At 33.4% G+C, this 20,841-nt stretch overlaps 2 protein-coding genes and 2 long non-coding RNA genes across 5 annotated transcripts; 3 read left to right on the top strand and 1 right to left on the bottom strand.

The window, feature by feature from the left end:
* Positions 1 to 2,071: 2,071 nt before the first annotated feature.
* On the top strand, positions 2,072 to 3,152 carry LOC131603463 (uncharacterized). The gene is made up of 2 exons (XR_009284401.1): positions 2,072 to 2,576; positions 2,830 to 3,152. It is a non-coding gene; the product is annotated as an uncharacterized LOC131603463 (long non-coding RNA).
* Positions 3,153 to 3,635: 483 nt separating this feature from the next.
* On the bottom strand, positions 3,636 to 7,155 carry LOC131632385 (F-box/kelch-repeat protein At3g23880-like). 2 transcript variants are annotated; one of them, XR_009292994.1, is made up of 3 exons: positions 5,895 to 7,155; positions 3,976 to 4,073; positions 3,638 to 3,880 (listed from the first exon to the last, which is right to left on the bottom strand). XR_009292994.1 is itself a non-coding variant. In XM_058903139.1 (2 exons), exon 1 carries the CDS (start codon positions 7,074 to 7,076, stop codon positions 5,922 to 5,924), a length of 1,155 nt encoding a protein of 384 aa, XP_058759122.1. In that variant the 5' UTR covers positions 7,077 to 7,155; the 3' UTR covers positions 3,636 to 4,073; positions 5,895 to 5,921. The 2 variants fall into 2 exon arrangements, 1 of the variants encoding a protein (XP_058759122.1); XM_058903139.1 differs by having other exon boundaries at positions 3,636 to 4,073.
* A 266-nt stretch (positions 7,156 to 7,421) lies between these two features.
* Positions 7,422 to 9,061, top strand: LOC131603457 (uncharacterized). Its single transcript, XR_009284400.1, has 3 exons — positions 7,422 to 7,569; positions 8,423 to 8,523; positions 8,638 to 9,061. It is a non-coding gene; the product is annotated as an uncharacterized LOC131603457 (long non-coding RNA).
* A 10,888-nt stretch (positions 9,062 to 19,949) lies between these two features.
* LOC131599574 (uncharacterized) lies at positions 19,950 to 20,800 on the top strand. Its single transcript, XM_058871903.1, has 3 exons — positions 19,950 to 20,073; positions 20,165 to 20,571; positions 20,642 to 20,800. The coding sequence occupies exons 1-3, from the start codon at positions 19,950 to 19,952 to the stop codon at positions 20,798 to 20,800; spliced, it is 690 nt and encodes a 229-aa protein (XP_058727886.1).
* The last annotated feature ends 41 nt before the right edge of the window (positions 20,801 to 20,841 follow it).

The following is a 20,841-nucleotide window of genomic DNA, read 5'->3' as shown; positions in this document are numbered from 1 at the left end:
AAAAAGCATATTAATCTATTAAAAAAATATAAATAAAAATAGGCGGGTAAGCCCGCCGCCCGCCAACCCGCCATCTTGGCGGGGCGGGCATGATTTTGATGCCCATTTTACTTGGCGGACATGCCCGCCCCGCTCGTTTTTTGGCGGGCATAAGGCGGGGCGGGCGGCGGGCGGCCCGTTTTGCCACCCCTAGTTTTAACCCCCTTTAAATAACTGAAAAAATAATAATTTCTTACAAATATTTGATCAAACAGTTGGTAGACAAATTATTTATGCATCATTTCCTTCACTAGTACCTTCAAAACTTCCACTTTCCCCACTACAAATCCAAGATTCCTTATCAGCACTATCTTTCTGAAGGTGGAATATGCATCAAGGTATTGAACCTTGTAATTTGTTTCTAGAAAGATCCAAGATTTTTATAGATCTGAGTTGGCATAATTGTGAAGGAATATAACCACTCAACATATTTTGTCGCATTCTAAGAACCTATAATGAAGGGAACGTGTCTATTGTCCATGATGATGGTATAATTCCAGAGAATTGATTCTCACAAAGATCCAAAATTAACAACTGTTTCAAATTTCTAAAAGACACAGGAAGCTCTCCTTGAAAGATATTATTCTTCAAATGTAACCAAAGCAGTGAGGGAAGATTTCCAAATGAGCTTGGGAACGCTCCAGTTAGTTTGTTGGATGACAAATTTATCTCAGACAATTCTTGACTATCCCAACAATATGGAATTTCTTCTGAAAAATTATTCTTTGAAAGCTCAAGGTTTGTTAATTGAATTTGGCACAAAGAGAATGGTATTGAACCATTTGAGTTATTACTTTCTAGAAACAAGTATTCCAATAAAAACAATATATGAACAATATTTTTTGAAAGTGAACCACTAATTTGATAATGAGAAAGTTTTAGATGCCACAAATTTAGAAGACATATATTCCTTCCAAGTTGTTTAAAGAAATATCTAAATCATTCAAATTGATAAGTTGACAAATACTTTGTGGAATGAACCCATTAAAAGAATTGTTTGAAAGATTAATAGTATATATATTTAAAAGTTTTGCTATGCGTTGAGGAATAGATCCATCAAATTTATTTGAAGAAATATCTAAATAAGTCAAATTAACAAGTTGAAAAAGACTTTCAGGAATGAGGCCATTAAAAAACATTCAGTATGAGTGTTATGGTGAAATTGAAATTAAATTATTTTCAAAAAGGAAAAAAGGACTCAATGGAAGTAAAATTCCGAAAATTCCAGGGAATTGCACCACCGAGTACATTGGTTGAAAGCTTCATTGTGAGAAATTATTATTTTTTCAGTTATTTAAAGGGGGTTTAAAACCCCGCAATCTACTTCTTTTTATTTAGTTATACCTTTGCCCGACGTGGTGAGACATGTGGCATGCCACATAAGCCTCCGTTAGAGAAATATAACGGGAGGGACTAAAATTCGTGACGAAAAATTTTGTGAAGACCAAAATTCAACGAAATTCTTTGTAAGGACTAAAAGTGAAAAGTGTCATATTTATAAGGACTAAAAACTTATTTAACTCTTATAAATTTAAATGAATTCTGAAAAATGGTAAATGGGCGAAACCTGATCTATAAAGAAAAAAAGACTTATATCATGGTAAAAGAGAAAATCAATTTTGATCTTAGAATTTAATATAAGAAAATTGTGAATATGGTGAAGCGAGGTTTAAGTTTAGCGTTTGTTTTGTTGCGGTAAATGGAGGGAAAGGGAGGAGAATTTTAATAGTTTATATGTTTGGTTTAAATTTTAAGAGGGGGATGGGAGGTAGATGGAGGGGGCCAAATTTCCTCTTAAGCCACTTTTTGGTTCTCCTGGGGGACTCAGAGGGGAGGAGAAGGGCTCCATATTAATCATTTATAATAAAAAAGCAAGATGAGAACTTTGGCAAATTTGTCAAGTGTCATCATTCTAGCCACTTTGCTATTTTATAAATTTCTATTTTAAGAAATCTTATTGTAATTGTTATTATTTCTTTATAATTTATAATATGTTTTTAATTATTTCAGAATTAAAGCTCGTTCACGTTATCCATGCAAAATTGAATAGACACTTTCCAACTTTCAATAAAAAATCATTTTTTTGTTCTGCTCTATGCATAGAAAACTCAAAAGCCAGGTTGAAAGTTCGAGGGACACATGTTGTTGAAAAATACAAAACAACCTCTCCCTTTCAAACACAACCAAATAAATTAAACCCTACAAATGAATATTATGCATCAGAACAAACAAACCCAAAGTAATTTTGATCTTGTCTGTCTTATACGTTCTTCTTCTTCTTTCTTTAAAAGAAGAAAAAATCCCTTTTCTTTGAACCTTCCATCTCCAAAAAAAATCGAGCATCATAACAATCAGAAGAAACTTTTGATGATGAGGGTGCGAAGATGGTTGCCGCGCGAAGAAATTCGTCGCAGGAGAGATCTCGTCCGACTGTTGATGGCGTCGGTGAACTCGGAGTTCATGGCGGCGGTGGAGTGTGGGTTCGAGATCGCGAACCCATGGAAGCTGTCGAATGTATTGTCGGTGGCGGTGGTCCGGTAGATCCGCGATTCCAGTTCTTCTTTTTCTTTTTAATTTCGCATTTGTTTCTTTTCTCTGTTTTCTGCAACAAAAAAAGAAACTATACAAAATATATTGGTGTTGTGTTATTCAATTTGTACAAGTTCTAAAATTTGTGAGTTATGGTTTGTACGAATTTTGTTTTGGTTCTATATAAAGGTTATTTTTTTGGAAGATTTGAAGGAACAAGTTTGTGGAGATTATTGGGTCGGTTGATTAATTTTTTTGCAGGTTTATGAAAGTTGTGTATTGAAGGTTACATGGCTATTTGGAGTTATTGTATAGATCAGTGAAGGTGAATTCTGCAGAATTTTGGAGAAGGAATTTATATATTGAATTTGAGAGGAGATTTGTGGGTCATTTCAGTAGAGTTTCTGTACAATTTTTCCTCCTCCCTTGAGTGTAGATGAGCACATGTATTTATATAAGAAAATTGGTGAAAAAATAAGAGGGAAATCAATAATTCATCTTTATAAATATGAAGAAATATATTATACAATTCAATTCACTACAAGAAATCTGTTTGAAATAAAATTTTATATTTGTTTACTATAGATACATCCAATCAATTTATAATTCATGTCCAACACAAACAAAAACAATTTCGATAATGATTCTAAATCCCTAATATTTGTTTAAATAAACATGTTGCCTAATAGACTAATATACTCTCCTTCACTTTACTTTTTTCAATTTTCTGAAATTTCACTCTACTTTTTTATTTACTTTCTAAAATATATAAAAATAATAGGTAGTCTTTAATTATATAAAAAATATTCTTTATTAGGTGAACAAATCTAGAATTACATTAACATGATCTAATATATTTTTAAACAATTATTTAATGAATAGTTATTCTAATTTAAGTCACAAAACAAAACCTAATGTTAAAAGGGAAATTATTTCTTAAGATCAATCTATAAATTACTAAAATATAAAAAGTTGTTAAATATTAGAAATAATTTAATAATTCAACACTTGAGAAAATTCATGAATCGCCTTATTTAATTAATCTAAGAGACTTTTTTAGTGTACAAAGGTGCTCGTAAAATATTTTTAAGTGAACTAATATAAGGTACACAGAACTTTCTAGTGTACTAAGTCTTTGAAATATTGTTAATTACAAAGAGTTTAATTGGAATATCACTTTAAACTATCATTCAATTAGAATGAATCATTTTGACAATTTATTTTGGCCTCCTAAACTAGGTTGACTTGTGAATATGCTTAAAATTATAATGCAGTAAGTGATTTTAAGTAACAATTCCCCAATTAAACAATCCTGCAATAACAGTCAGCAAAGCAAACATTTTCAATTTTAACATCCTGCACCAGCTCCATTGAGTAAGAAAAAAAACAGATTACTGTATACTTCACCTTCAGCCACTTCAAAGACAGCATTTAAACATGCTCAACAATATTAACTCTAACAACTGGTTTATCAAGATTTTTGCACTTGTCGCTTTTCACATTCTCTGCAAACATGCCAATCAAACCGTTCTTAGCATCAACAGGATCCCTTTTCTACCTTTTACCAGATCTAAAAATGATATAAAGTGCTCACTGCACTTATTTTGATACACAATGCTAACTCCAAATCATCGCAATAAATCTGCTAAGGCTTTTGAAAAAACAGGACATTCAAAAAATAAGTGACACGTGTTTCTTCTTTCACTCCACAACCTCCAACACAATTTATATCATCTCTATCAATACTTACTCTTGTGAATAAGTTATCCTTCAACACAATCTTATCTTGACTCATTTGCCAAGTGAAGTTCGCAACCTTTGACAGTTAAGATGATTTAACAGTATAATAATTTGACAGATGTTTTGAACATATAGTATCCTTCCGAAAAAGCAAACCTTATTAAATTCTTCTTTCAAACATTGTTCCAATTCTAATTAACAATTGTCTTCACTAGTCAAGATTCCAAGCAGTGTTTTCTTCAATCTGGTTTCTTAATTTACCCATCTTTACATCCTCTAGTGTTGATAACGAGAAGAGTCTTTCTAACCTAAATTTTAAAACTCAAAACAGAACAAGTGAATAGCAGAAAAACAGGATGCCTTGAAATCACCATGTTCACTACATCTTTTCACATAATTCTTTGTTTGATACAACAGTGCAATAGCTATGATCATTTTCCATGCTTCTATTTCTGCATGCTCATGAGTGTCATAACTTTTGCCTCTGCAGTGTCAAATCATTGTGACACTTGGAATTATAGGTGAGGGGGCTGAGGGTAGCAACCCATAGACAAGGTTCAGTCTCATCTCATGGCATTATTGAGTGTCTGTTAGTTTAAAGAAGCTGAAATCTGACTCTGATATATAGCTTTATGTTTATACTCTTCCATCCTGGTATCTTGTGTTTGGGTGAGTTTATAGCTATTAATAAAATATCTTTGTCTTTGGCTAAAAAATAAAGTTATTGAACTCTGGGAAATTTAAGGTTTGTTGATGACTGCTTGCAATATGTTTTTTACATAAGGTGTTCAGTGACAGAATGAGCTCTCTATAATATGTTTCTTCATTCTTTTTTATTCTTTTTACAATAACAAAATTTGAGGTAGAAGAGAATTATTATCATTTAAAGTGGCACTCATGATCAAACTATTATCACATAGCTAACACTTCATTGACATGTTTCTTCATTCAATCTATTATCAAACTATTGTTTTGCCTTGTTTTCACTGCGCACATCACAGTTTCTTTAAAGCATGTATGCAAAGAAACTGTATGTTTTGATTCTAGTTTTAAAAATAAAATGCTTCCAGTAGTAATTTTCTTTCTTATCGATGTAACTCATTAATTGGAGTTTTTATTTCTAGCTTGTAATAGATTAATGGCAAGAGCAAAGTTACTAGAGTCCACTGAAATTAGAGTCATGTAATGCATAAACTCATCAAATAAATTACAAATGTGGCCATGATAAAATTTCTAATAAAGTGCTTTGAGTCAAACATAGTTATGTAATGTATAAACTCATCAAATAAATTATAAATACAATATAAACCAGTTTAAACATGGACCTCAACATACATTAGAACTTAATCTGTTACACACACGCATAAATAACAATAACAGTGAACCACACAAACAACACAGGCAATTAAAGGTTTCAACATTTTAAACAAACATATTACAAACAGTTGACAAATAAAAATTCCATAACATATTACATGAGCTCAAGTAGCATACTGGCTCATCATATTACCCTCCAATACCTTAGTGATTGGAGCATTCCTATAGTTCATACTAGTACAAGATAAATAAGATAAAATATAGTATACCTCATTCTTCTTGATTGTGTCATCTACTTAAGCTTGTTCATTGTCAGAAGGGAGTGAAAGCAGAGACTCTATATACACAGCGACTTGACATCCGTCCGGATCATTAGAATACGAGTGATGCTCAAGCAATTGTCCTTTGTCATCGTATTTAAACAATCCAGTACCACCATCTGTTCCAATAATTTCACCATTTCTTGTACAGCATATTGGATAAAAGTACCGAGTCGGAATGGCAACAATAGACAAAACAAGAGTCTTAGTCCAAGACGAATGCAGTCCATATTCTTTCATAACCCATATATTAACAAGAGAACGATACTCCATAGCCCATAGACTAAGAAATTCTCCAAATACCCACAAATCACAATCCATTGATTCTTGGTTAAAATCATGGTCAAAATCATTTGGAAAAGACATTTCTAAAACTTCTCTTTCAATTAAATGAAAGGAAAAAATAACATACTCGTTTAAATAATCATGACAAGCCAACCAATGCAGAGCCCCATTACAGAGAAATCCTACTCTCTCTTCATAAAAAAAGTCATCCATGTAAGGAAAGTGACTATAGTTCAACAAAGCAGTACACTCAATTTGTTTCCATGTATTAGCTCTCAATGAAAAAATGTTCAAATGGGATGAAATGTCAGAGAAGGCCTTACTTATATCACATAACATTGAAACCACCAAGTAATCATCTGTTGAGTGGTCATACCCAAAACCATATAGATAAAGGATATCATCAGGGTCTTTATTGGAAACAACAGGAGGTAAAGGTATATGTTTGTGAACTCCTGTGGATGGATTCCATAGATAGATTTTTGAAGAAAAGATACTTGAAGAACAGTTCAAAAATATAAACCCTCTACATGAGCTTTTCATTTCAATACGAAAATCAGATTTGGAAAGGGGATGCAAAAAATCAAGGTTGAGTGAAGTAGAATAATAGTCTAGTAACGTTGCTAAATCTATAGATCGAGATTCATGAAAGAAGTTTGATGTGAACATGATTCTAGGTTCGCCTGTTGCGGCTGTGAGTTCAAAATGAGAATTTGCAAAACAGGAATCAGAGATGAGAGAAAGCCATAACTTACAAACGCATTTGAAGCGTACAAGAGATTTAACTGGTAACCTTAGTAAGATTTGAATGATCAGTTCATGAGGAAGATTCAGAGTCTCCTTCATTCTTGAGTATTCTTCCTTCTGTATGGACCGAGTAAACCAACCTTTTCTACAACCCTAATTCCAGATTATAAAACCTTTGGCAAATCATACATGATAATAATAATAATAGGGAAAAGCTAACATGTGCCCCAAGGACACAATTTAATGAAATATTTATAGAAAATTTTTCTTGAAATTTGTGCATTCAATATGTTTTATCCTTTCCCAAAACATTATTTTTAATTTATTAATTAAATTATTCAATTTTATTTTTCAAATTATTATTGATTCCTATTCTCTTAGATAACACCCTTTTAATTGATTTATAACCACACAGTTTCCATTAGCTTTTCCCAAAACATTGGCCGCCTACGGCAAACCCTATTCTTTTCTTCATCAATTCATTCCCCTTATTCAATGTATCTTTCTCAATCCTTTCAACCGACCATTCATTTCGTCCATTCTTCTTCGACGATTCTACTTCTATGAGTTTCACGATTCATTCTCTTTAATGGTAATTATTCATCTCCCAATTTCTAAACAGTGCTTAATCAATATTGTTTCTTTCTGATTATTGGTATTTCCTGATTATTGTGCCGTCTATAAATATGACCAATTCCTTTTCTGAATTATTGTGTCCTTCTAATCCTTCTATATGTTGCTTCGATTTTGTTCCATTGTTCTGCAAGACGCGATTTTGTTGCTTCTATGGGTTTCACGATAATGTTGCTTCGACGATTTTGTTCTTCGTCCATGTGTTGATTGTGATTAATAATGTGGTTTTTCATTCATGTATTATTTCCATTTCAATTTAGGTTTTCGATTCATCATATTGTGATTTCAGTTTCAATTTCATATTGTGATGCGGTTCTAAACAGTTTAATGAACATCCCAGTTTTTATAAGTTAGGCTTTTGAAACTCTATAATCTCAATTTTGTAGATGAAATGAAATTCGAAGAAAAGTGACTGTTAATGTTTGTTTTCTTCAGCATACTATTGAGAATGGAGCTACATGAGCAACAGATCTATTATATTGCAGATTGAAAATAAGTCTCATCAAGTTAGTTAAATCTTTTCCAATTCACATAGATCAAAGAGATTGATCTATGCATTTTTTTCTGGATTGATTAATTTCATCTGGACATTCTTTGCAATATAGGTTGATTTAGTTCATCAAATGATTTTGAAGCTACGCTCGAGTACAAGTTTGTATATGAATAACAAATAATTGGATTTCAATTTGGATTTTAGATTTTGCGTGATGATTTCTGTTGAGTACAATCCATCGTTTTTGTTTAATCAGTCGATTTTTTACATTAGATTAAATCATCAATTCTGCTGAATTGAATTTGATTTGTCACTGCAGAGTGAAACAATTGAACGGGAATTCGGTGGTGATGGCAGGAAACACTCAAGATTCGTTGCCTCAGTCTTTTTAAGAAAGCTACAAAGGGTTTTGGGCGAGAGGTTATTGTTTATGGTTTTTGCCTATTCTTTAGTAATGCTGATGTGTATTTTTTTATTGAACAATGTTCATTATTTTCATTTTGTTAGTACTTAATATTTTGTATTCATTCACAGGTTTTGAAAGAAGATTCTGTATTTTTGGCAGCGTTAAGAAGATCAACATTGGTCAAATGTAAATTTCCTGTTTGAATTAGATTGACTGTTAGTTTTGTAATGCAGGTTCAACAAGAAATATAAAACAAACAATTAGAATTGGAAAAATATGTCATCATAATGAAGCTTGTTGAGAATCCCATCATCATTGGTCAGAATTAATGTGCCAACAACCAAGGTTGTCCTGACCATGTAATCATCAATAATCCAACTTAGCATGATTAAAATCTCTACACTTTTTTTATATACTTTTAAAACTCTTAGCTGGTTGTTTCCGCGTAGTTGCATCTAGAGCTGGTTTAGGTTGGTGCTATTGTCAAAGGCTGAATTTTGGTTACTACAATTTGTAAACTTTTGTATGTCACAATTATATTTATCTTTTTTTCTTTAGGTTGACTGATTTAATAAGTTTATAGAATTTATATGCTATGAAGCATTGGCTCCGACATGGACACCGGGACACGACACCACACAGACACTCCGACATCGATAATATTGAAAATATAGGACACTGACACCGCTACATATAAGCTAATATTTGAGTTTCATTTATCCATATATTGATCAAATTTTATTCTTTATTGATAAGATTGTTTCAATACATAATTAACCCTTTTAGTTGTGTGAGATTTGTCCAAAAAATATATAAATGTGTGTTGAAGCAAAGAAAAAAAAACAAAACATTGGTTTGAGTTGTCGGACATATGTGGTATAAGTGTCATACGAGTGTCGGACATTGGTTAAAAGAGTGTCCAAGCAAAGAAAAAACCATTTTTAGGGGACACTTGTCTGACTTTTCCGACACTTCTTTGACTTTTCCGACACGTGTCGTACGGGTGTCATACAAGTGTCAGACACCGACGCGTGTCGGACGCCGCGACACGCCTATTCCTAGAGGTGTCCGTGCTTCATAGGTTATATGGCTTTATCTTGAAAGGGTATGTTGTTTTATATGCTTCAACATTTAGTACATGGTTGGTTTTATATGCTTAAGTTTATAAAACTGAATGAGTAGTGTGTTTTTTTATTTAAATTGAGTTGTTTATGAAACTTACATGAGAAATTTTGAAAGACATATGCATTATGTCAATTCCTATTTACACCATTTTGTTTCAAGTTAGCTTAGTATGGTTTTTTAAATTTAGCAATTTGTAGAATCATGAATTATTTTTTTAATGTTATGCTAACACATTAAGTTTTTTCCAATCCTGTTGCAATTAACCTTTTTTGATAAAAAATCTTATATGAAACTATGAAGTGGTTCCTGCATTTCATGATGTTGTGGTTACATAGTATGTTGTGGTGAACAAATTAAATATCAAATTATGAATCCATAGATTTAAGGATAACAACGCGTTATCGTTTCCGTTCTTTGAACTTTTCATCATCCTGAAATTTTCAATTTATGAATAGTATTTTTTATTCCAATTGGGAGGAATATTATAAATCTCATTTCTATCATAGTTTATGAGTTGGTGTCCAAGTTAGAGGCCACACATGAGGAGATTTTTCCCGATTTTCTTTTCATATTGAATTATTTGTCTTAATCAGTAACTATTCTCTAAATTCTGAAACTTATTTTACCTGTTGTTCTTACAGCCTACAACATGTGGAGTTTTAGCTCTTTGGAGCCTTGAAATATCATACTTTACAGGGGTTGGGGGCAGGATCAAATCCAACCACTAATTTAAATACAAGTGATTGTAAAGGAATAAGAGTAATGTCAGAAAATTTCTTTACCCACCTCCCTATGGGGGGTCACCCCCAGCGAAATTCCCAAACTACCCCTGCTTCGGAAATGAACTTCCGAAGCGCTTTTTTTTTAAAAAAATTTCCTTGATTCGGAAGTTCATCTCCGAAAACACCTCATGGGGGGTGCGTTCGGAGATGAACATCCGAAAACACCTCATGGGGGGTGAATTCGGAAGTTCATTTCCGAATTATGCAGAAACTGTGTTTTTTTTTTATGTTTTTTCTTAAACGCAACCGCATTTTAATTAAACGTTACCGGCAAATAAAATAAACAATAGATAGACTGAAAACACTAATATGATAAATAAACAAAAAAAAATACTAATATGAAAATATTATATACAAACCGAAATAAATAAAAATAGTGTGCTAAATATACAATCCAAAATCAAAAAATGAATAAACCCCACCACTACTGGGTGTGCCTAACCCGCTCACCCTGGGCCCTCCTCTGCCGCCTGTACCCCGCCGCACGGCCCGCATCAGTGACGATGATCTCCATCACGGCGACTGCCTCTGGTCCGCCCTGATGAATGACACCTCGATGCAACGCGTCCCGCCCAAGCATCTCTATCCGCTGGCAGATCGGAAGGAGATCAATGGCGTGGTCATCCTCCGCCTGCCGGTTCTCCAGGATCTCCTCGTGTGCTGGCCTAGGAGCGCCGGGAACGTCGGGTCTCAAGAGAGGATGGGACACCTGGTAGAACCATGTGACGTACCCCTCCACACTGTGCCAGTCCTGGGTGACCCGCATGCGACGGTACTCCTCCGGTACCACATGATGCTGCCACTCCTCCCATATGGCAGTGAGCTGCACTCTGGTCACTATGTCAGGAGCAGCCTCGAAGGGTGACCTGGGTATGATCTGCACGAACCCAAACTGCCGCATGCACCGCTCCGGGAGATACCGGACCATGATGCCGGTTCCGCATGCCAACCAGCCTGAATATAGAGCAACCCCGTCGAAGGGGACAACCTGAGCATAGTCGGCGAATGGCCTCCAGGTGACGTCGTCGTGCATCGTGCGGTCCAGGTACAGGCGGTATGGTCCCACCGCATCGTTCCCCCTCTGGAGGGCGTATCTGGCGGCCCTGGGCATGGCGTCAACGTACGCAGGATCGATGTCGAAGCCGTGGATGCGGGAGAAGTAGGAGATGATCCAACTCTGAAACACAAATACGATAATGTATTAAAAATAAATACGAAACATAAATAAATAAATAAATACGAGAATGTGTTAAAATCAAACGTACCGTAAGCAGAGTGCAGGATCCGACCAGCTGCCTCGTCCTCCAGTTGGATGCCTCATTCAGCTTCTGGTAGAGATATGCCAGAGTAGCTGCCCCCCAGTTCCACTGGTGAACGGTATCCAGGTCCATGAAATAGCGGAGGTAGGCCACGTCGACGTACCTGGCGCTCTTGTCCACAAAGCATGCAGCGCCTACCACATGCATGTACCAGCACCGAAGAGCGCAGCCGCGGTGGTACTCCCTGAATAGGTCGTTACCCTCCTGCTCGGCCTCGACCGCCGCGTCCAGGTGGAACTCAAAATAGAGGCTCAGTGTGTTGAACCGGACATGAGGCCCAGAAGTCGAGACGCACTCCAGGTGAGCAACCTCGTGCAGCAGGCCCAAATAGTGCATCATCCACTCAATGGCCTCGACCCTCTGGATCCTGGAGTGGTCCAACAGCGGCCCCCTAATAGGCAGGTGGAGAAGACACTGGACGTCATGCAAGGTGATCGTCAACTCCCCCACCGGCAAGTGGAAAGAAGACGTCTCCTTGTGCCAGCGCTCCACAAATGCCCCCTGCATGCCGGTGCTGATGGTGGTGTACCCGGTCATGCAGAGCCCGCAAAGCCCTGAACCTCGCACATGGTCGTTAAACCACTGAGCTGCTGGTTTAAACAGACCGAAAATCTTCCTGGAGTGGTTCACCATTTTCAATGGCTCTCTCTCCTGTTACAAAAAAAACAAATAAGCGAGAAATAAACGGTAAAATTATAAAAAATGGTGACAAATAAACGGCTAAGTTAAAAAAATACCTCTCCCTCCCAGATCCGCCGAGCGACGTGATCATGGTAGTGAATCAGCAGGGAAGTGTCAAAAGGCCCTCCCGGAAAGCTATCCACCTCCTGCTCCTCCTGCTCCTCCTCCTCCCCGACTGGAGGGTCAACATCCGGTATGACCTCCTCCTCCTCCTCATCCTCATCCTCCTCCTCTCGCTGGCGGGAAGAAGATACCCGAGCCAGCCTACTCCTAGAGCCTGAAGCAGATGAACTCTCCACCAAGTCCTGTGGAACGCGGACACGACGTCCCCGTCCCTGCCCCCGTCCCTGGGTCGACGCCAGATGCGCCGCCGCCCGCTCGCGTCTAGCCGACGCAGTCTGGGACTCTCTCCCCTGTCTGATGCGTGCTGGCTGGTCTGACATGATCCTGTAAACAATCGAAATCGATTAATATGCGAGACAAATGAAAAAACAAAAAAAAATGAACTTCTGGTACAATTCGGAAGTTCATTTCCGAAAACTGGGATGGAGGTGTTTTCGGAAATGAACTTCCGAAACACCCCCACGCAAAGCTTCTCTGCAACCTCCAATGGCATACCCAAAAACCTAAACCAAATCCATTTTTTTGCCTACTAAACATCCTAATATCAGTACTAAGCTATCTTAATGTCATTTTTTCAGATTCTAAACACCCTAATATAGTTTAATCAAATAGATCTAAAACTTGAAAAAACAATGATAAACTTACCAATTAGTGTTTAATGATGAGTTTGGTTGAGTTTGGAAGAAGAGTTTGGCTACTTCACACTTGCTTCTGCAGAAATTTCGCCTATGGAAGTGTTTGATGATGATTAGGGTAAATGATTTGGGGGAGGGGTAGAGTTCTGCTTAATCTGCAGAACGCGTTTTATTTCGGAAGTTCATTTCCAAAATTGTAGTTTCGGAAATGAACTTCCGAAATAAGACATTTTTTTCAAAAAAAAAGGCGCTTTCGGAGATGAACTTCCGAAAACACCTTTTTCATGCATTTCGGAAGTTCATTTCCGAAGTCAGGGGTATAATGGGGTTTTCACCAGAGGTGGACTAGAAGATAGGGAGGTGGCCAAAGAATTTCTCTAATGTCAAGCGTGTCTCCTGGATTTCTCTATTATGCACAAACTTTTATTTGTTTCTCTACTATTTCGGTTGTTGACCACCAGTTTGAACTGACTCAAAATCTAACCGTGCAAGAAGAAATCAAGTAAGCTAACTGCTTATAATGATTTAAGAAATTTTGTTGTTCCACTTCATATCATGTGGTTGATGATTTTGGAAGGAGGGAGAAATACCTCACAATTCCACTTTTATGATTGTCTATAAATTTTTTGTATTTTGTTTTTGGATATTAAAGTTTCACTCCTTCCAACTTCAATCATAATGCTTCAAGTTCGGAATTTTCTTTCCTTGAGAGCATATTTTCCAATTCATGTCTCAAGTTTAGCACATGACACTAATTTTGTTTTATTTCAATGACTGACAATGAATTTTATGTCATTGGATGTAGGGTGGAGGTATATGTTAAGTTTGTTGAAGTCCATGAGATGGAGAACTTTGTTGAAGAAATGGAAAAGCTCTTCCAAGCCCACGTGGAGATAATTGCGGCTGTGAAAAAGGGACACTGGGAGAAGGAAGTATGGAAATAAAGTTTGATGAAGACTTAACCAAACTCGTGGAGAAGTACTCCCCATCGTAGCAGTACAATAAAATCAAGAGTTCTGACAATGGTGGTGCATGCAAATATAAACACATGGAATAGAAAGACAATGAATAGTTTGTCAGATATTTAACTTCTCCTGACATTCACTTAAATATTTGAATTTGATTAACCATTTATACTAATCGAGAGTTGCAAGCGTCTAATTAAAATTTGAATGTTATTATTTTTTTTTTATAATAACTCAAATAATAATTAATAGTTTAAATTTCAGTTTATAAATTAATATCTATGCTACTATTCCTTCTAAGACTATCATTGATACACGACCAATTATAATGGCAAAGTTTTGTTATATTTTATTATTATTATGAATTGTTTTCACTATTTTTTTCATTATTATATTTTTTTTAATTAACTATGATCTTTATGTTAGTATTCAGTTTTAAATTAAATTTTATATATGAAAATTAAGTAAGTCTATTTTTGCTAGATATCTAAGAAAATAAATTTTTTATAAATATTTCTTTATAATTTTTTTTAAAATTTTATTATAAATATTCAATAATTTAATATAATATGAAAATGGATTTTGATGATCATTAAAATAAATATTATTTTCAAATATATGTGTTAGTATGATCAGGCTATATAGAATCATTTTGCCGAGCATGTCCACCCTATATAATCATCTTGCAGAAATATTTTATTACATATTTCATCACATATATCTTCAAAATATTTCTTCAAATTTAATATATTTTCAACCTTCAACCTTATTGAATTATATAATTAGTCTTAAATTGTTTTCAACCATTTCTTCAAATTTAATATTTATTACTTTTTATTATTTTATTACATTTTAAAAACAAAAGCGTGCCTGTCACGTCTGTACCCATCGCACAGGTAACACACAACGCACACGGACAGTTATACAGAACTTATGTTAGTTATACGATTGACTTTTCATTTTTTTAATATTTTAAGCCATACTTAAACTTAATTCTTTTAGATTATTCTTTTTTTGGACTTTAATTTAAAATTAAGTTTCTACTGATTTTCAATTAATTTTAATTTTAAATATTTATTTGTCTCATTTATTAAATTTTATAAATCATTTTTTTATTACAACTCTATCAATTCTTTTTTTTTTTTTTTAATTTTTCACAATTGTTTTTATAAAATATGTGTTTAATAGTTATTCTTAACAATAGTGTTTAAAAACTTATACAATCATCTTGTAGTAATTTCGTTGAATTTTAATAATAAACTGGTGACAATTTCATGATCCACACCACACCAGTATTATTTTTAATGTGTACTATTTGAATATAAAAATGCACGGGTATTTAACATGTTGGACAATTAACTAACCAATTGTACTATCCCATGACAACATTATTATGCCAAAATAATTTATTCAAGCATATAAAATATACCAAACAATTCATTAATATCTTTGTGTGTCAAATTGTGGTATTGTAATGACCACTAAAATGATATTATTTTCATTCTAATGTCAAATTTTCAACTATATTTATTTAATTTTTCAATTTTGTAACATTAATTTATATATGTGAACAACGCGCGTATCCGACCAGAATCCATGCTCACATACGAGTTTAAATTATTAATAAAATAAATGATTTATATGTATTTGTAGTATTTTTTATTTAACAAGTTAATTTGTTTTAAAACTTACACAAAATATTAATAAATTAGAAATGCTCAAATTTTTTATTTATTTAAAAAATAGTTAAATAAACATTTTATATATACTATTAGTGAAATTTGTACAATTATAACTGTTTTTTTAAATATTTTGTTTACTTAAAAAAATATTTAACCCGAGACTCGCACGGGTCTAAGTACTAGTTTATAGTAAAATATTTATGTCTCATTAGTTTTTGTAAGTTGTCATAAGTAATTTGTAATACTAATTAAATATTATTTTATTTAAAATTATTAGATATGCAAAAATAGCGTTTAAAGATTTAATTAGTTTCAATTTGGATTTAGAAGTGATTATTATGGTAATTACTTTTCTTAAATGGACTATTTTAAAGATTTCAAAATTTAAATTATCCTGCTCCCATCTCGAATGAAGTAAATATATATACAAAAGATTATTGTGCTTACCATAAAGAGATTACATTATTAAAAAAGAATACTCTTTATTCTAAAAGTTTTAGATAATTTTAATAAAATCTAAAACGTAAAAATAAATTTGGTTTCATCAAATAATTGAAGAGATTAAACATTTATATTTATTATCAATTGTGTTTATTAAAATTGATTAGCAATTTCTGTAAAAATTATTATGATTTTCAATTTTTTAATAATTATATCAATTTTTCTTTTTTTTTATATTAATAATAAGTGATTCTTAGAATTTTATCCAATAATGAGAGAATAATTGTTTAAATTTCTAATATAAAGTATTAAATATTTTTTTAAGTATTCCCAGAGATCATTAATATTAAAATTTGTATCGATTTATATTACATGTATGTTTATTTTTATAAAAGGAAAAAAAAATATTATTGTGATAGACAAAAATGATTATTGACTTTGATCAATGATGTATTGTTTTGTAATTTTTTAATTTTACTTCTGAATTAGGTACATCGAATTTTCTAAATTATAAATGTGTTATGAAAAAAACATGAGACAATTATGATTGCTAAATAGACATATTTTTCATGTCTACCCGTATTTTATTTGCTTTTCATATTTTATATAGATTAATATGATTACTGCATACACCGATTAACTAGGATGATTAAGCAACTATCGATTAATATATTTTTTTGTGGAGACAGTAATAAATAATAACAAACAATAATACTAATAATACTACTGCTTGATAATATAATACTTATAGACAAAAAAAAACTATAATAAACTAGAAAATGGTTAGAATTTAATAAAATAACAAATGTGGCTTTTGATTTGGTCTTTGTTATCTTAATTAAAGTCATGGAGCGCTCTCTTTTTTTTGTTTTTTGATTTTATTTTAATTTTATTTTTATTTAGTCAGGCATATTCATTGATTAAATAATAATTCTTTTTTTACCATGGACAATTCTTTGTTTTTTTTTGTTAAAATTTTTTTTCATTATTTTAAAATAAAATAAAAATTAAATCCTATTTAGATTATTTGTTGTTTTTATTAAATAAAATTTTAAAAAAATATAGTTAAAAAATTTTTTAAAAAAAAGTTTTGAAGGAATGAGGCGCTTCTTCCCCTTTTTTATTTTATTTTATTTATTTGTTATTCATTTAATTTAATTTAATTTTGTTAATGAATTTTAATTATTGATTAATAAATAAATCATAATAGTTTTGGATTTAATCTTTTATTTTTTCTTTTAAAAATAATAATCAAACTTTTTAGAATGATGAGAATCCATTTTCCCTTTTGTCCCGTGCGAGGCACGGGTATACACACTAGTTTATTTTTTGTTTGAATACTGCAAGACCCAAGTTGTTTATTTTTGTGAAAAAAAATAATCGGGCTGTATTAGTAAAATATAACTGAAAATTATACCCCGTACCCCTACGTTTATCCCAATACCCCGACAATTTTTTAAAAATTCCAATTTTATCCTTTTTTACTTTTAATTTTTTATTTTTAATTTTTATTTTTTCATTGTTACTGTTTGTACGGACGGTAAGGAGAGACGTGGAGATTGTTACTTTGTCTGAACCGGATAACCAAACATGCAGTTTTCCGGTTTGTTTTTTTTCAACTTTCATCAACCGGATATCCCAGGGATGGGTATTCCGGTTTGTTTTGTTTCAACTTTTCCCAACCGGATATCCCCTTTGTGGGTATTCCAGTTCTTGTTTTTTTAAATTTTTTTTCTTTTTTTTTTTTTAAATTACTTTAGTTTTAATTTTTTAATTTTTTTTAATTATATATTAAACTAAATTAATTATATATATTTAGGTGTGGATCCTCCTTTGAAGAAATGCGATGTAACTCAAACATGTGTGGATACAACTGATGTTTTTGTAACTGGTCAAAAATTTGCTACAAGAGAAGAGACGATAAGTTGGATTAAGGACGTTGGAATCAGGAATAAAGTGACAGTTATAATAGCTCGTTCATATATCAAAACAGGCAAGCGAGGAAGAAGTGATAAATTAATATTTGGTTGTGATAGAGGTGGAAAATACAAAAAAAACAGATAGCGAAACCCAAAGTGCTAGTAAGAGATGTAGTTGTCCTTTCAAAATTAGGTCAACACCGTCGAAAGATGGTTCTGGATGGAAGATCGATGTAAAATGCGGAGTACACAACCACGGCTTACCTGATAGATTTGAAGGTCATGCTTTCGTAAGTCGACTAAATACAGATGATAAGCAACATATTGTTGATTTGACAAAACGCCATGTTCCACCAAGACACATATTATTGTCATTGCAAGAGCGTGACCCGGAGAATGTCACTCGGATCACGCAAATATACAAACATAAGAGTAAGATACAAAAAGACATAAGGGGTCCTAGAACAGAAATGCAACAATTGCTCAAGTTGGATGAAGAATCAGGTTATGTTTACTGGAGTAGGAAAAAGGATGAGTCAGAAGTTGTGAGAGATATTTTTTGGGCACATCCAGAATCAGTGAAGTTGTTGAATATGTTTCCTATTGTATTGATTATGGACTGCACATACAAGACAAACAAGTACAGGCAACCGTTGTTTGAAATAGTTGGTATGACATCAACTAAATTAACATTTGCTGTTGCATTTGCCTATATGGAATCTGAGCAGACAGAGACTTTCTGTTGGGTATTGGATAAGTTGAAACAGTTGTTTATCAAGCAGGATAATTGTCCTCAAGTAATCTTGATTGATAGAGATCTTGCTTTAATGAAAGCCATTGAAACAATATTTCCAAAGACAGCTGATTTGCTTTGCCGATTTCACATCAACAAAAACGTGAAATCAAGGTGTAAGGAACATGTTGTGGATGATATGCGAGAAACAGTGGAGAAAATGTGGTTTGAACTGATAAAGGCTAGTGATGAGATGGAGTACCATCAACGGTTGAAACAACTTGAGGATGCATGTGTTGACTCCAAAGGTTTTATTGATTATGTGAATGACACATGATTGACACCGCACATACATCGATTTATCGAAGCATGGATCAATCAAGTGTTACATTTGGGCAACACAACAACAAATAGGTATGTTTATGTGATTTTATCAACATTGTTTCTTTATATTAATATTACAGATAATTAGTTGTTTTGTTTTATTTAAAGGGTGGAGTCTGCGCATTGGAAACTTAAGCAAATGTTAGAGAATAGCTTAGGTGATTTATGTAAATGTTGGGAGGCTATGAATGACAATATCAAGATACAAGTGGGCAACATTAGAGCTTCATTTTAGAAGAGTTTTTATGAAGTTGAGCATGCACATACTAGTCCTTTTTATTCAAGTTTGCGTGGTTCAGTATCAAGAGCTGCATTGAGGCAGATTGCTGAAGAGTGGTTGAGGATTGACATGGTGGGTACCGATACGCAAAAGTGCGGATGTACTCATAGAAAAGTATATGGGTTACCATGTGCTTGTGAGTTAGGGAGATATACATTGAGTGGTGATGCGATACCAATTGAGGCTATTCATATTCATTGGGGGAAACTAAGTATGGAAGGAAATCAAGATATAGATGCAGATGATGGATCAGAAATAGACATGACAAATGCAATCGATGAAATTTGGAAAATGTGGAGGTCATTAGATGTTGTCGGAAAAGAGCATTAAAAAGCAGAGTGTGTGAGATTGCTTATCCAACTACAACAAAGATGTGTCCACCGCCTGAAAAAATTAAAACCAAAGGAGGGGTTAAGAAAAAAGGGAAGAGACCTGTGGGATATGATGTTTATCGTGATCCTTCAGGATATGAGTATGTTGATCAATCACATTTGAGTTCTCAAAAAATCTTCAAAGAGGTTATATTCACAACTATCCCAAACCTCAAAAAATAGAGAATTTGATAAATACATTGTACAATTTCCAGATTACATCAGACCATTTATTGATGACATTGTTGATGTAAGAGATGATGGAAATTGTGGTTTTATAGCCATTGCATCTTTGCATGGTTATGACACAAATGGATGGTCAATGGTTCGTCGGGATTTGGAGAAAGAAATTATAGGTCCTAGAAGCAAGTTGTATGAGGATTTATTTGGTCAACGCCTTCCAACAGTGAGATCATCGTTGGTGATAGAAACTTTAGGTCAACAACCACCAAATAAATGGATGACGTTACCTGAGTTGGGCTATGTAATAGCTAATCGGTATAACGTTGTTCTCGTCTCTTTAGGTCACCTTAGTTTGAGGTACTTTCCTATGACGAGTGCACATTCACCTAATGCATCCATTTACTGTATCGGCTTTGTCAATGGAAATCATTGGGTTCAGGTAATTAGAAACACATTTTTGGTACATTCAATCCCTATTCGTGTTTTTCTGATATTTATTTTGTGTGCAGGTAAACATGAATGAAGGATTCCCGTTGCCACCTGTCACAACTGATTGGACGAAATATCGCACAAAAGATGCAACTTCTTGGATGGTAGGATTTGCCGGGCGGTTACAACATTGGCAACGGCTAATGCCTATACTACCAAAATATGTCAGCTTAGACTGATTTTATGATATTACAACATTAGTACTATTGGATTTTAATAT

Source organism: Vicia villosa, linkage group LG1 (assembly GCF_029867415.1).
Source record: "Vicia villosa cultivar HV-30 ecotype Madison, WI linkage group LG1, Vvil1.0, whole genome shotgun sequence".
NCBI classification, from domain to species: Eukaryota; Viridiplantae; Streptophyta; class Magnoliopsida; order Fabales; family Fabaceae; genus Vicia; species Vicia villosa.
This window is presented reverse-complemented; position numbering and strand designations above follow the sequence as displayed.